This window comes from Cuculus canorus, chromosome 23 (assembly GCF_017976375.1).
Source record: "Cuculus canorus isolate bCucCan1 chromosome 23, bCucCan1.pri, whole genome shotgun sequence".
Lineage (NCBI taxonomy): Eukaryota > Metazoa > Chordata > Aves > Cuculiformes > Cuculidae > Cuculus > Cuculus canorus.
In genome coordinates, this window is record NC_071423.1 from 8,172,643 (window position 1) to 8,189,535 (window position 16,893).

The following is a 16,893-nucleotide window of genomic DNA, read 5'->3' on the forward strand; positions in this document are numbered from 1 at the left end:
TCAGAGCAAAACATTTCTGCCTAAAATCTCATATCAATCTCCCCTCTATGAGTTCAAAAACTACCACCCCCATCCTATCCCTGCACTCCCTGGTAATAAAAGCCAAGAACATCACAAACCTGCTAAATGCAGGGTAATGAGATCACACTGCCAGGCAGATCCATACTGGAAGGGTGCTAGAAGACATCTTTTCAAAGAGAGTATTAAGTGAGCTCAGTTCTGATCTACTCCATAGATACTTTAGAAAAACAGAATCCAATTGCTTTTTAGTGGATTTGTTCCCATTCTACTTACACAAGATCATCATAAAAAAAAGAAAGGAGCATTTCCATCAGCAGCAAGGGTGGATTCCTCACTGAATAAGCTCCTCCATTGAAGGAACAGGAAATTAATTTCCCTTCCAAGGGCCAAAGATGTTCACGTGCCAGGCTTTGTACATCAAGTGCTTTCAGTGGAGTGAGATTTTCTACCTCACTGCCATGAGACTGCCAGAATTAGATTTACAGCAAACATCCCAGACCCCATGAAAGGCGTATGAAGCCCAAACCCACAAGATATGCACATAGAGTTAAAAGACCTCCAGCATACTCAAAGCATGTCTCATTGGAATGAAGGATGCCAGCAGCTATTGGAGTCACTGTTTTTCTGGGTAGGCTGGGTTTTCCATGCACATGGTTGCAGAAAAGGAAACACTGAGGAGCCTGAGGACAGGGACTAAAAAGGAAAGCTACAGCCAGAAGCAAAGCATGCCGCAACACTGGGTTTCGCACCGCAAAGCATGGGGCAGGCTGCGACTCTGCTCTGTAAGCAGGAAAGACAGGCAGCAGCGGTACAGGAAGGCACAAGGTTCTTGCATGTCACATGCCATTGCCAAGTGATAAAAAGTATTTGCATTCAATGAATTCTCCTCGTGGAAGGCAGCCTTTATCAGAATAAAGGACATGGTTCTGCCCAGCACAGCCTCCATGAAGGGGTAGTTTTGAAGCATATAGCGAGTGCCCAATTGAGCTGTTTCAGCAGCAGTAGATCACTGACAGCAAACAATTGTGGTTTTACTGTTTATTTAACACATCTCCAGGCTGGAGCAGGGTCTGCCATGTACCACTGCTATATTCTATGAAATTAAGCATGTGTGAATTACCAGTGCATTCATTTCTGGTAATAAAGAATGGAACAAGGAACAGTCCACATCTTCATTAGCCCTCAGACAACCACTTATAAGGGAGAAACAAACACTGAAATGTCAATATTGCCCAACTGGCTCATTAAAAAAAAATCCTTCAACACACATGAATAATCAACTCCTCTCCCCTTTTTTAAAAATGTTTTTAGGGTAAGGGGCAAATAAAGAGAATTAATCTAAGCAACACTGTCATTCCTTTTAAAAGTAAATAATACACAGGTTGTTCTGAGAGCTGAGAAAACAGGTGCAAGAACATAGCTGAGGAGTATTCGTCATTTCCTGGATTTAAAGGTCTTATTCTATAAGGTGACTGATTAAAGTAACTAAAATTTTCAAAAATGCCTAGGTTCCATGCTTTCAGAAAGGCTTTAAAAGGGTCTGTGTCCAAGGCCAAACAGATAAAACCCTCGGAGTCCTGAGCACGTGGCAGAAGTGTGATGCACAGCACCCAAAGTGTGGCACAAGTCTGCTCCATGCCACCATGCTGCCTCAGAAAACTTACAGCCCAGAAAATCTCATCCTAAATGCTTCCATCCAGTGCAAGAAGGCCCAGTTTGTTCCAGTCACATTCTGGCTCTGGCTGTCCTTCTCTCTTCTCGTGCTTTCACAGAAGAGTATATGGGGCAGGGGAGGATGCTTGCTGACAACTCAAAAGGAAAAGAAACACTGCAGCCTCCCCTGCATTCAATGGCTTGTACTAATGGGCACGTATTCATTGCTATCCCACAATTGAAGCCACATGCCCAGGGCATTACTAAATAGGAAAAAGATGCAAGCTGAATTCATTAGAGGGAAAAGGATTGTGCAATGCAAGATTAGCTCCAAAGCAGAAGAGTTTGGAGTTTTGAACTTTTCTTGTACCAAGTCAAGTTTGGTCTGAATTCACTAGCAGCTGCAGAATTCTCTTTAATTGACTCCAAGGGTAGCCCTGGGCTACGTGGCAGGAACTCTGACAGCCAGATAAGCTGGGATCAATTTACCACAGTTAAGAGAGGAAGACTTCACCCATTAAACTACTGACATGTTTTAACACACCATGAGCTTTGGACTTGTGCAGCTCCACTTCTGCAGTGATTTGAAAGCATTTTACAGCTCATGAGGGTAAGGTGGCTACATCTGTGAGAGCTCTTATTCTGCAAAACAGAGGCTGAGGCACAAAGCAGCATTGAAACTGGCATTTTCAAATGCACCCCCAAAACTTTCAACACTTAAAGGACATCTGACAGCATACGGTGCCACCAAGCTCCCTAGACTGGCATCTTCAGAAGCTCTGGCCCTTGATAGCACTTGAAATGGAAGCACTCAGAGCTAACAGGCACTTAAAAATGGAGCCTGAATTACTAAATCACTGAGTCACTGGCCAAACCAAGAACAGAATGAAACATCCCTAATGCTGCTTTGACCAGAATTGCTTTAAATGCCCCTTTGGAAGAGACATTTAAAAAACATCACAGCATTTGTCAACAAAAAAAACCTCTATGCTTTGTCTGGTTGAAATTTCCTGTCTCTCCAAGCAAGAGCTTGAAACAATGGAAATGCAGAGTGGGTTTGCCCACAGCACAGACCACATTAGAACAAGACGAGGCTGTACTGTGGGAACATCCATTCAGTTTGGATGAATTTGGTAAAACAGCTCCTGATGTGAAATGCTGAGACTCCTCCGGGACTGGCACCAAGCTTTCTGCCCGAGCCACTTCGGTCAAAGTCTATAATGGGTGCCTGCAGTGGAACCTACTTCAGACATCAAAACATACCATAAACACATCAGGTCAGGAATACTTTGAAGGTCTCAGAACAAGAATAGTGCCAAATTGCTCACCTGGGATTGAATTTCTGAGCTGTGTTGACAAAACATATGTGATCTGCTTTGTGCTCGAGTGGCAAATAACTCCCAGTCTTTGCATCTTACAGCAGCATCAGTTCTACAATGACACACTAGTCTTCCCTTATAGGAACACAGATGAAGATGCCACAGATGGCTCTGCAACATCCAATCCCAGGCAGCCCAGAACAAATACTCCAGATCCAGGAACGCTACCATAACTTGAGAAACAACCACCAGAGATTTATGGCAGGAATAAGCAATCACCAGAACTTCATTCAACCACATAAATGGTACGTATTTCCACTTTAAAAGCAGAGGGACGTGGATCTCAGTCACGACATGAAGCTATGCATTCATTTTATGCTGCTTTCAAAGCCTGCTCAGGTCCAGCATGCAACGCCCATTGTGAATTGACTCAGGTTCCTAAATGTCCGACTCCTGACATCAGACCAGGTCTGCTGCTCATCATTTATTACCACAACATAAAACAGTCTCCTTAGTATTTGCAGAGTCCTGATTTTAGCTGGGGCCTTTAAGAACTACTATAAAGCAAATAAAGCAAGCAGTCACCAATTATAACCCCTACACTCAGCAGGCTCAGCCTCACTAACAGCCTGGTGTAGTATAACTGAGGAAATGAAAGACTTTACGACATGTGAAAGCTGAGGCACCATTTTAAGGCAGCTTGAAGCTGTGCTACCCAAGACATCTAAAAATTAAGTGCTCCAGCTTCTATTGGCTTCTTTTTTTGAAGAACATAATAGCTTATTGGCTCGCCATTGGATAAAACACACCACATTCTTCACTTCATGTACCTAGAAGTCGGTCAGGTTCCCTCAGCAGGCTCTCGTTTCCCATTTCGAGCACACCAAGCTGTTTGCTTTCCACAAGCAGCACTTCTGTATGCTCATGTCTTACAAGACCCACAGAGCATTTAGCAGACGCTCACTGAAGCTGCGTGTTGCTGCACTGAAATCAGTCCTAGTGCCAGTTAACGCCTGGGGAAAATGAAGCAATTTCCTTAATGTTACTCAACAAGGCAGGATCCACTGCAGGATTCCCAGCACCCAGCCAGACACTGCCCTCAAGTCTCACTCCAACAGATTTACTCTGGAATTACCCTACCGCAGCAGAGTTCCAAAGCCAGCTCTGTACCTTTTGCTGCAGAGGGTTGACAAATGGTCCTTTGTTCAGAAAAAAAAAAGCACTGATGTTGGAGAATGTGGCTCCTTTTTCCTCTTGTCCCTGGAATTGTGATTGGAAATAATTGGAAGTGTCACTGGAAGTAATCAGAAGTGACAGTCCCTGGGCTATAAGGCTTTTGCTTCAAGTCTAACGATCCCCCCGCAAAACAAAACCTAAATTTAAACAATGAAGTCATAAAGTGATTTGCCTTCAAGGTTGAAAATCCTGCTTTTTTTTTTTTTTTTTTTTTTTTTTTTTTTTTTTACACAAAAACGTGCCTGGCTCTGGTTTAGTTCAATACTCAAGGTTTGCTGTGTTACGTGAACAGCTTTCCCCTTCACACAAAACCACCCCATCATTTCCTGGAGCTCTGCAGCCCTACCCACAGATAAAGGTTCATATCTGCATTAAATATTTCCGTTGCCTTCACAATGTTATTAAGCCCTTAACAAAAATTAGCTTATGCAGTTTCAGTTATGAAATAGCCAGAATGCATCTCAAATAGTCCAAACACTGGAAACCCACTCAATTCCAATATTTTTTTGCTGAGACACAAAAATAGGAAGGGCAAGGAGCCACTTTCATGCTCCAGTCCTGGAAAGGCCTTTGACCTACCCAGTTTGTACTAAATGCCACGCGGCTCATAAGGAAAGGGTCTCTGCTCAGAAGAACTTATAGACTTAATTACTAAAGTGTAAAACATGCAAGGCAGTGGGGGAAAAAAGCTACAGAGGGACCAACTTGACTTGCCAAGACATGGAACAGAGTAGGGAACTGCATCCAGACTTCCAGCACATACACTGACTGCTCTCTGAAGTTGCTTTTTGCTTTACCTTCAGTTACTCCAGCAAAGCAGACCCTTACCCTCTGCAGAACAGCTTCAGAGAGGCATTTCCACCGGCAGTACATTGTTAGTTACCTTGTAACTGCTGCTAGTTAAGAGATTACAAAGAGCAGTTCAACTTTTAATTAAACGTTGGTGCATGTGCTTTTAGGCAAAAGATTCCCATTTATTCAAAGACACAGGGAAGGCCAGGGGACTCACTCACACCACCAGTGAAGTTTCTCAGCACATCAGTACTCAAAAGCCATTAATACTTTACCAAGTGTCTTATTAAAGTAAAGAAGTCAAACCTCCTCACTGCTTAGGAGCCATCCCTTCAGATGGCAGCAGCAGGACCTCGCCTTGATGAAATGTAGCTGATAGATCCAGCTCTTTGCCCATGATCTGGCCCCATCACTACTCCTACTCTTGTTTGAGGGTGTATTAAAAGGAGACTGGCTTTAAGTCAGAGCACGAGGGCTCTAGACATATGACAGCTACCTTAGCTTTAGGCAGGGTGCACCCACCCCATCTTAGCTCCATCCTCTGTTAGATGGGCTTAATATACTTCTCTATCCAGTATTGCTCTGCTAGACTGAGTTACCCAAAGCTTTAAGTGTGACACCACAAATCACGCTACAGAAGCAGCAGCAGTGCAGTACAATGGCAGACCAAACACAGTCATGGTCATCAGTTGCCTCTAACTGTGCACGCTCCATTTCAAAAGACTCTTTGGAGCAGGGCAGCCTCTCTTGCTGATGCAGATTACCAGCACAACAAAATTTTCAGTGACCTTTCCCTACCAAAAGCAATTAAACTGCAGGCACTAAGCTGAACTTCAACCTTTCTACCTCCTCGGGAACAAGTCACACACACCCCAAGGCTTCATAACCTTCTCCCAGCCACAAAAATGGATGACAGCTACATAGGAGAAGAGACAGGCTGGAAATACACTGTAATGCCTATTGATTCTTGTGGGACAGCAATTCTGACATCACAAGTCTGTGTGGCCCATTAAGAGAAATGCCGAGTTACAACATTTGCCTTTTTAAACTGCCAAATGCTTTCCTGGAGAAGATGAAAGAGCAGATGAGGACAGGACTTGTTTCATAACCTTATCACATTCACCACCTTCAATACATCTTACAATTGCTCAGTCCTCTTTGCAGCTTGTTACAAAACAAAAGTTGGAGCTCCCCTAATAAGTCACATGAAGAAACATAGGCACTGAAACCTTGGCTTGAGAAAGGTCTAGCAAAGGTGCTTTGCTGAGGCAGGGCAGTACCCGTCCTCCTACATTGCCTAGTTGCTTTTTCTAATACTTAGCTTCTGGAAAAAAGGACCAGCTTTGTTCTGGGTTGTTAAGCCCCTTCTGGATTTCCCAGCCATTACTGCAGATGCCCCTCTGTATTCTGCCCAGGGAAAAGCACATTTAGGCAAGGTTTGAGCCCCTGGGTGGCAGAGGCAGGCTGTTATTCCACTCAGCAACACTGAAGAGGCAGACTCAAAGGAGAAGATAATGTAAGGGGTGAACAAAATAGAAATTCACCCCCCTCACCTCTGTTGGCTTGACTTGCCATCACTTTACACTTTTTCTATTGTTGTGCTTCCTGCACAGCCTGCATCCCCTGCTATCCTGTCATTTGCACGTCTATTCGTGGACCTCACTGACCTGACTTCACCCTTGGCTTTTTGCTGCTTCTGTAAACTAACCATTTCTAAAAACGGATGAAGAAACGGCTTTGGGGAGAAAAAGATCCATTCATCTTTTAGACAGGGCACAGCCAAGTTCCCACTGCACCCAAAGTAGCCTCTTTTGTAACACAAAAAAACCACACAATATTGTGTGCATTTTCCCTGCAAGTGTGTAAAATACATTAAAGACACACAAGCAATGATTAGTGCCTGGTGACCAATTCAGGTAGAAGTCTAAGGTCTAGTTTGACTCAAGCTGTGGAGAGTGTTAAGAAGAGAAAACAGCTTGCAGCATCCCACTTCCTTGGTACGAAGCACACACTTGCAATCATTTTAAGCTGAAAGAGGGGAGATTGAGACAAGATCTTAGGCAGAAATGTTTTGCTGTGAGGGTGGGGAGGCCCTGGCCCAGGGTGCCCAGAGCAGTGGCGGCTGCCCCATCCCTGGAGGGGTTCCAGGCCAGGTTGGATGAGGCTTGGAGCCCCTGATCCAGTGGGAGGTGTCCCTGCCCATGGCAGGGGGTTGGAACTGGATGGGCTTTGAGGTGCCTTCCATCCCAAACCATTTTGTGATTTAGCACCATGTAGCCAGCACACTTGTACACCAGGTTTTCAAGTGCACCCCAGGCTTTTTCAGGGGAAGTGTTTACATTTCTTTTCAGGCAGTTCCTGAAAACTCAAACAAATCCCAAATTGGAAACCTGCTAAGATCTCTATAAAGCCCTGTATTTGCCTTGAGGAAGACAGGGGCATTTGTTGTGATGCTGAAGATAAACATCAGGATATCTCCAAGCCAGTTGTGCAATGGCATTTCTGGAAGCTTGTGCTGCTCTTAGTCAAAAAAAAATCCTTCTGAAGTGGGCTGCAGCATCCCACGGAAAGACCACTGTTTCTACACGGAGGAGGCAAGGTCTGGGGTGAGCACAAAGGCAAAACACCAGTTGTTCTCCATGGGGAATTCAGAAAAGCTGCCTCCCACACAAGTCTACTTCCCATAAAATAGATTCATCTTCAGAATTTCAGCTGACCTTTGGCACACTGCTTCTCCTCACTCTGGAACATTACCTTTTTTCTCCTTTTCTTCCACACAGTAGAGTGGAAAAACTAGAGTGGATAAAATTAACACCTAAAATAAATATTTTTGGGTGCTAAAAATACAAACTACCTCACATGAAACAAAGCACTAGCAGAGAAAAATAGGCCATTTCTTTTCGAGCATCTTGACAGAAAATACTTGATGTAAACCATCCCTGGCTTTAGAAGAATTTTAGTGCCTCACAAGTAGTGTTAACCCTGATATCTTGCCAGATAGCAACTCACTTAATTATGTCTAGCTCCTTTGAATTCCCCCTAGAGTGCCAAATGGATACACTGCTTTTCTTTGCTCCCTTCCCCTAGGTATTCCTAGAGTAGTGTTATATCACAGAGCTTTTTGCCCTGTGCTAGAACTAAATTCTCACTGCTGTGGCAGGCTGAATCTCTCATACATGTTTTTTTGACTGCTTTTGGAGTGGTCATAACAGGAATTAGTTTTCAATTACTGATGATACAAATCAGTCCTTGGGAGAAGTCTTTAGAGCTAAATACACCAAGAAGGTGCCTGCATCTTTCCACAATCCAATGAAAAGAAGGTGAAATTCGCATAGCAAATCACACAAACCCCATTTTCACAGCTACAGATTTATCTTTTTCTACTCCACTTCTGAACCAAGGCTTGGTTAAGTGCTGGAAAAACATGGGGCAAAAAAAATCTTGTCCTACCAGAGTTCTCAGTACAGCATGAAACAACTATGGTGTGAATTTTGGGGTTGTCCTGTGCAGGGACGGGAGTTGGACTCAATCCTTGTGGGTCCCCTCCTGCTTAGGACATTCTATGATTCTATGAAGCAGGCAAAGGCAGCAGAGTTGGAACCATGAAAAAATTAGGAAATATAAAATCATTAAGGTTGGAAAAGACCTCTAAAGCAATTCAGTTCAACCATTAACTCAATACCAACATGCCGACTAAATCACAAAGTGCCAAATCTACACACTTTTTAACCCCCTCCTGGAGGGGGTTAACCTTTTTAACACACACCCCCCCCCCCTCCTGGAGGGCAGCACTGCAAGGCTTTCAGGAGAAGGATCTCAAGGAGATGCGATAGGGCACACTGCAGGTTGCCTGTGCTCTTATAGCAGGAGAGAAGGACAGAGTCAGTACACCAGAGCACAGCCCCAGGCTGACCTACCGCTGTGGAGCTGCTTCCATATCATCACAGACTTTCAAGCTAGAAGTCTGGAGAATATCTAGGCAAATGCACGCTGTCAGACCCAATTGCTCATACCAACAGGCACTGGAAGGATCTATGCCTTAACCTTTTTTCCAGTGCTGTGAGACAAGCAGAGCCTTGGTGTTTCAATGCAGCAACTGCATTCCCCTGGGACAGCACTGAAAAGGAGTCATGGACCCCAGAGCAGAGAGGGGCAGAGCTTGGCTACATCTGTGCCAAAGGCACTTTGACCATTACAGCTGCATCCACTCTACCAACATCTCCCCTGTATAACAGGACTGCTCAGTGTGTTAGAATCACATCTCCCAGACAGGCTGACTGTGCATCGTGGTGAGCAACCACCAACATGAATGTAAAAGTTCACTGCCAATAGCTGGCTGACTGATTTGGCTTGGCACATCTACTACTTTGAATCTTAAACCCATCGGTTTCTGAAAAGCGGAGAACATGCAGTAGCCAGCAAATGAAGAAAATCCACATCATACCAGTGTCAAAGCCAGGCATACAAGCACCACCCATGTGAACATATTTCATTATAGGAAAATAAGCTTTCTACTTTAACAAAGGCTCATCAAAAGCATTCAAAATTTAATGATTTCAAAAATTGGAGGTGATGAAACAAGACAAAGGAGACTTCCAGCACCTGAAAACTTAAACCAATTCAGTAAAACACTTATATTACATGATTTGCTACTTTTACTGGCTGAGAAATGCAACATTGAGTGTAAAAGCTTCATAATAGAAGTGAAGAATTAGTTATTTCCTTGGGAAATTTCCATTTTGATTTTCAAGAGTGCCTACAGTTTGAAATGATTTTGACCAGCTGAGGGCTGAGATGAGAATCAGATGTCAAACACTTCCATGTAGGTACACACATTAGCACGCATCACCTTCCACTCCTCACTTCTCCCTGCTTCATTTACCTGGACTTTATTAGGGAAGTAAGCATGGTCATGCTCTTGCCCATACTTAGAGAAGTCATTCATCTTTCTGTTGTTACAGGTCTCCTTAAAACTTACCACCTCCCATTTCGCATCTCCTCACACAGCTGTTTACTTGTTCCAGAGAGGTAAACAGTATAAGAAAAGGTCTGTATATATTAGACATGCTATTAGTACATTTAATAATGAAATCCCGAACCAGGCAACCTTCTTTTAATGTTTGTTTGGCTTCTCTAAACACTTCTTTCCACATTAATCTTCTACTTTATCAGCAAGAAAAGAAAACCATCACCGGCACTTCTAAACCTTTATACTGCAGGAAACCAATTAGACTCTCTAGTTAGCAAGTGGAACTCCCCAGCCTCCTTGTTTTCAGGACAATCTAGGAAGAGGGAACCACAATACTTCTTCACTTTTCCCTGAAACATTCTTCTAATACTGCTGAATGAAGCCTAACTCTGAGCAGGAAGACCAAGTTCTCTGTTGGCAAGACAGGGAAAGACAAAGGACAGTTTGGTGACTGAATAATACCTGGAAACTAAACATTTCAGATTTTGCTGTGAGCTTTGGGAAGCCACTTATCCTCCCCTCATCAGTGCTTGGACAACTCCCAAGGAGGCTGAGAGACTCAATTCATTAAGCTGATGAAAGCAGGGACTGTCTCGCCTGGTGTTTGTATTGCTAACCTAGTGGAAATGCCTAGATGCCAAAGACAAAAATTATGATGAAGCCCATATTTTATCTCTAAAAGCAATAGTAGCTAAGTTGCCATTACCTTACAGACAAAAGCACTTTTTCTGTGGAACACCTCATTTCTTTTGCTCCAACCCTTCAACCTATGGGAATGTTCAACAGCTGAATAAGGTTGGTGGATCAAAGACCACAGTTCCATTTGATTCCATCAGTGGGATAAGCAACAGTACCCTTCTGTCTCCTAACTTGCTCAGAGCCACTGCTGGCCAGTTCTGCTGGGCTGACCCAGCCCAGACTTCTGGCAGAAGTCTAGCTGCTCATCCTAACCTTTCTGCCTCATCTCCTGGAGTCTTCTTTAAAGATTATCTCCACCACATTGAGATACAAATGGCCAAGGCAGATGTGAAGAGGGGACAAACTTCTGCCTGCACTCCTCTGCAGATTCTGCAGGACGTCCAAGCCCCTATCACACTCTTACAGATAAAACCCGTGCTAATGGCAATCCTTAGAGCAAAAATCTTCCCTACATAGACATTCCCTTCCCTTCCTAGACATTCAGCATGTCTACAAATGCTGCCTGTCATTCAGGTACCTAAAGATCTGGATAGCCCGTGTTCCACACCTGTGAGGCTTAAGGAACAGGGTGTCCCCTGCAGGTTTTCTTTATATCTGTCCAAAACCTCTGTTCTGCCTGTTCCCAGGTACCTCAGCCCTGTGGGGCTCAACTCTTCCCTGGGAATCAAACACCAACTCACTTTTTCATACCTGAATCCAGGTTCCTGGGGACAGGAGGACCCAAAAATCACAGCCTTTGCCCAGCCACGACAGATTTCAAAGCTGTCTGCCTGTCAGCGCGATCTGGTGAGCGGAATGGGGACAGCAGCTCACTCATCACATTACCGTGCCTCTGGAAATGCAGAAACCCAGGCTGCTTCCAAGCCAGTCTTGCAGGCTAGCCCCCTCAAAGACCTCCGGGCTGCAAACTCTTCTCTGTAGGCTCTGGCTTAAATAAACAGTAGTCTTCAGCCATTCTGCCTTCACTCTCCCCCTTCCTTTAGGGTCCCCATTCTCTGCTCCTCTCCTATTCAACAGTCAAATTCCACCTGTTTTCCTTCCCTTCTTTCAGCAGCCTTTTCTTCCCAATTTTTTCCCTTTTTCCCTTTATCCCCTTCTCCCATCCTTTCCCCCAACTCCTCCCTCTTGCACTTGAGCACATCTGTTTCTCATCTTTGGCATCAGTTGGAAACAAGAAAGCCTTTTTATTTTAAACTCCGAATGTTAAATGCGAAGCAAATCAAAACAGTTAAATAAATTTGACACTACACCCGAAACAAAGACATTTTGTTCACCTTGTTTTGCCAGAGAGGTTAAAGCGCCTCATTAGTTTCCCTGCTAAAAAACACTGCCGTCTTTAAACACAAAAAACATTCTAAAAGGACTCTGTTTAACCACCACTTCTAAAAATGAATCCCAACATTAAAAGATCTCTGGCTACCCATTGTGCTAATAAAGCAACAAGAAAAGCATCAGAACGCAAAAAATACCCAAACTTGTTTTCCCTAAAAGTTTTTTCTTTAAAAATTCTTTTCTCCAGCTGCTCAGAAATGAACTGCAATCAAGCAGAGAGGGCGCGTGGAAGTTTGATTAAAAACACTAAACAAAACAAAAAAGCCAACCTACCTAAAAAGAGAATTGAAAGTACAGACATTCCGTCTCCAGACAAGAGGGACTTTTCCTCCCTTTTTCTTCCTTTCTCCCCGGAATGGCAGGCAGACCTGCACAGGATTCAAAGGAACGCCTCTGGAATGCACTGAGGGTAATTGCATCCATGTGCCAGAAAAATAACCAACTTCACTCTTTCTTCCCTTCTGCTCTTCATCTCCTTGTCCATATTCCGGTGGATTCAGTGAGAGCTTTTTGATCTATGGCTGGAAATTCAGGCCCTTGAGTTTCTGGAAAAGAAGAGACAGAGGCAGTGCAGCAAGGAGTTCACATCTACGGCAGCGTAGAACAATTTTGCTTGTCTGAAAAGGAGAGAAGCAGGGGAAAACACTGTGCTCAATGTTCACCACATGGCTGCCTCCCAGAAGAGCCCCTCCCTGCCATCAGCTGGGATTAATAGTGAAGACCAGTCATGTGGGTGAGGTAAAGCCAATTTCTAGCACTATAGATATTTACCTTTGAAGAAGAAAGTGACGATTTCTCTCTAGTGTCACAAGAGTTAAGTTGAGGCAGTAAAAATCAAGCATGGAAAAAAATCAGATTCATCACTCAAGGGCTAGAGAGACTCTCGGAAAAAGCACACATGCTCTTCAGAATGATAAACACGCTCACATATACACATGGTCTTTATTCACTTTTGTAGACCATAAGCTGCAGAATTAAAGCTTTTAGTCTTACTAGAGTACTTTCTCCATTTGCTTCACGGTTTGCTTTTTGAATTTCTAGGAGAGAAAGAAATGCCTAAAAATTGATTTAATTACTTATTCCTAAAAATTCATTTAACTATGCATTTTATCTGTGCTTCACTGATAAAAGAAAAAGCAAAATCAGGTAGACATTGGCTACCTACACTTAGCAACACTATGGGATATAACTTACCACTTGCTCTAAAGGCCATTTTAAGGCAGCCCAGGAGACCTTTACAGCCCATCTTCAGCTTCACGCTCATGCAGGTAGCGAGCAAGCAAGTTTTAAAAACTAGCTTAGAGACTCCATTCCATTTCTGCCATCCCAGCAATGAAGACAAACCTCCTGATTTCTGTAAGAAGGCTCAAGGGTGGTAGGGTGGAGAGTTCACAGAAGACAACTTCGGCCCTCTATTGAGCTGAGCCAGCCAGAAGAGAACTTTACTCTTTGGTAAACCATGCATATATCTGGCTGCTCACAGCAAGGCTCTGCAAACAATGATATTTTACAGGACTGTGTATGCACCGTAGTTGTGATCTATTGCACTTCACACATATACAGGTCATGCTTGCTCCTTTATACCCGTATGCCCTAGGGTACATCTGCTTTTGAGAGATGCAAAGCACTTCCAGCTAGCCTACTTGGATATTAAAGGAAGAGTAACACTTGCTACCTCAAATTCTACAGTGGCTGTAAAACCATCCAAGAAGCTGAGTTAGCATTTTGGTGGCTCTCCTGTGCTGATCTGGGTCTTGCTGCAGCTGTACAGGTACCAGGACCCCAGCTAGATAGTTGAAATGCATTAAGGTGCACCTACATAAGCAGCAACAGTGTATTTTTTGTATGGCATACTCACCAAGAAATCTCCATCACACAGCTGATTGCAAATCAAGTTTACCCATCTTGTACAACAAAGGAAAACTTTGGAAGACAGAACAAAAAAACCTTTTCCTTAGGCACACTTAGGAAAGCATTTCTAAGATGCAGGAGAAAGGGCTGCCAGCCTGTGGTTTGAGACCTCAGACTTCAGTTTCAAGCTCTCTCATTATCTCCCTGGGTAACCCCATCTACACAGTTTCTGTATACCTCCCTTGCGAGATCAGGGACAGTTGCTGCTCTCCCTCTTCAGGGATGAAAACAAATACATCAATCTTTATGAAGTCCTCAATGAGGGGCACAATGCTTAGAAACTCTTTTCAACTCTACTGAACAAGACACACTGCTGCCTTACACAAAACTGGACTTGAGATTCAGGTAGATCTCATTAGAGAGAAATAATGCAGATAAAGGCAACCTTCTCTATACTGTTTCATTAAAATTCCATTTCACTCGCACCAGCCTCTAATGGAAACAAACCAAACATTTGGTTCCTCCTCTCCTAAACAGCTTTTCTCTCTGTAAGAGCAAGAAAATGTTTTAACAGCATATACAACTAATATTGACTAATGATACAATAGCAATCACTATCAGGTGAATATAACAGCATCTACAGAGCAGCTGCCTCTAGCCCTTCCACCCATTCCTTCAGAAGTTTCCCACACACACTTGACCAAACAGGCTGCTGGTTTTCAAACAGTTGAGTGGATCTGAGAGAACATCATTGATGTTTCAGTGCAGGACACAAATCAATGGAGAAAAGTGCATTTCATCCCTTCCCCCGCTCTCCAGAAGCCAAGCAGCACTGAGCTTGTCTCTCTGCATTACCAGCCTGACAGCAGATGTCCCAAGCCACGCTGTAAATACCCAGCATGCTGCTTTGCTTTAATAGAATCGATGCATCAGAAAATAAAACAGCAAGAAGCCTTGTCACCCTGCTCTCACCGCCCAGCCTCCACCAAAATCCACAGAGCTTGGATGTTGGAACTAGATGATCTTTAGGGTTCCTTCCAACCTAAACTATTCTATGATTCTATGATGTTTGAGGGATGCACACAGAGGAGGAGGGGCACACAGAGGATTCAAAGAGGAGGCCATGCATGCAAAATCTCCTCTCCATCATCTTGGACAAGCCACTCCATAACCTGTTCTCACATCACATTCAGCCCCTTCAGAAAGTTCCTCAAGTCAGGCTTTGGGGTTCGGTGGGGATTCTCCCTCTGGTGTTCACACCTGTTATGGCAAGAGCATCTCTTGCTTGTGCAACAGCTCCAGCGAGAGGCCAGCAAAGACTGGCGTTAAGTACAAGTAAGGACATCCACATCATCGCACCAACACACCCCCTCAGGAGATGTTTGGGGCAACAGGTCCTATCTGCAGCACATTATTTTTCCAGAAGAATCCAATTCTCTTAGCAAGTATGTGGATGCTCCCACCCGTTGCTGTACTGTGTTAGCACAGCATGGGAACTGTGTGTCATGCACTCCTCAGCAGGAAGAGCAGGGGAAGAGAAGCTGATGTTTGAAATCATAAGCATTAAGGAAAATAAAACCCCTTAAACTGAGATAGGTTTTCAGGGTTCCTGTACTGCTGTTGCCATGCCCTGACTTTTAATTCTCAGGCATAAATAAAATATCTGTGTACAAACATCCATAGAAATCCTCATGGGCCGCAGCCCAGCTTTTCTGTGCTCTTCCCATGTGCTGTCACCATTTCAGCCCTCTTCACATTTGCATGAGTAACCCCTTGCCTTTCATGCTCTCTTCAGTCTGCATGTCCCAAGAGCTTGTCCAACACACGTTAACTTGTTCCTGCACCTCAACCCACAAAAGCATTGAGGGGAACCTTCCTCTGACCCCTACAGATTTTCTTTTTTATTGGGTTATTCCATCCATCTTGCTGTTCTTGCTCCAAGGAAAGATCTCCTTGAGACGTAACTGCTCTCCCACTGCTGCAGAGCCACACACTACCTTCTCAACACAAACCAATGCTGCAGATGCCTGGCAATAGCAGCTGTAACACCCCCATCACCCAAAATGTATCCAGAAGCCATGCTTTCTTCCAGAACTGTTATTCCATAGTAGTAATGCAGACTACAGCTACTCAGGTACCCTCTTGTGTCGATTCTTCATTAAGTCTGCTCTCTGAGACTCCCAACACAAATGTATCTCAGTTTAAATTACTTCAACAGCTTAGTGATACAGCCAGCAGAAGAACAAGGTTCACCCACCAGGACAGTCAGATGAGGGCTTTGAATCTAGTGAGCAAAGCTGTTTCTGCCCACCTTTTGGCTTAGCAAGTAATAAAAAGGACAAGAAATACTCTGACCAAGGGAAGATAAACCCCACAAACCAACCTCTGAACAAGAAAACTCAGAACATACAACAAGGAATGTGAGGCTAGAAAACAAAACCCTTCACACAGATTTGTTTTCACAATAAGCCACTGGTAGAAAGGCTGCTTTCTGCTGCATCAGGACTCAGACATTGACTTAGAAATCAGTTGTTGTTTAAGAAGCTTTCGTCTCTCGAGTAGGCTTCAATAATTGATTATAAAAGCACTATTAGTCATTTAATATTAGCAGAAAGTCTCACTTGAACAAGCCTTAGCACTCACACTCCCAGGAAATGTATCACTGACAACAAAAAACGCATACAACCAAGAAGCTCCTTGAAGCTCTAGTTAGTGTGAAGTGCCTCACTCCACACAACTCATTGCTCCAACATTGATTTTCACATTTGCTTTACAGGAAAACACCCTTACTACTTTTGCTGTCCTATACTCCTATTTCCTATGCAAGCCTGGGGCTGTGCTCTGTATTTATACTTTGAGGAACAAAAAGTAAAGAGTTCCTCATGCACAGAAACAGATTTTTTTTTTTTAACCTTTATTAATCTTATGTTGCTGCTACAACAGCAAAAAAACTGAGCACAACATAAACTGCTTGTATTGTACTAATTGCTTTAGCAGCAGAAGGCAAACCAGGTCAAACCC

General features: G+C 43.7%; 1 protein-coding gene across 1 annotated transcript in view; it reads right to left on the minus strand.

Annotated features, from left to right (window-relative positions):
• Positions 1-12,700, minus strand: part of CLMP (CXADR like membrane protein) — a 44,914-nt gene extending 32,214 nt beyond the window's left edge. Inside the window, exon 1 of the mRNA XM_009557539.2 lies at positions 12,295-12,700. Within this exon, the coding sequence (XP_009555834.2) occupies positions 12,295-12,322 (28 nt within the window). The 5' untranslated portion in view covers positions 12,323-12,700. The remainder of the gene's footprint in view (positions 1-12,294) is intronic.
• Positions 12,701-16,893: the final 4,193 nt, after the last annotated feature.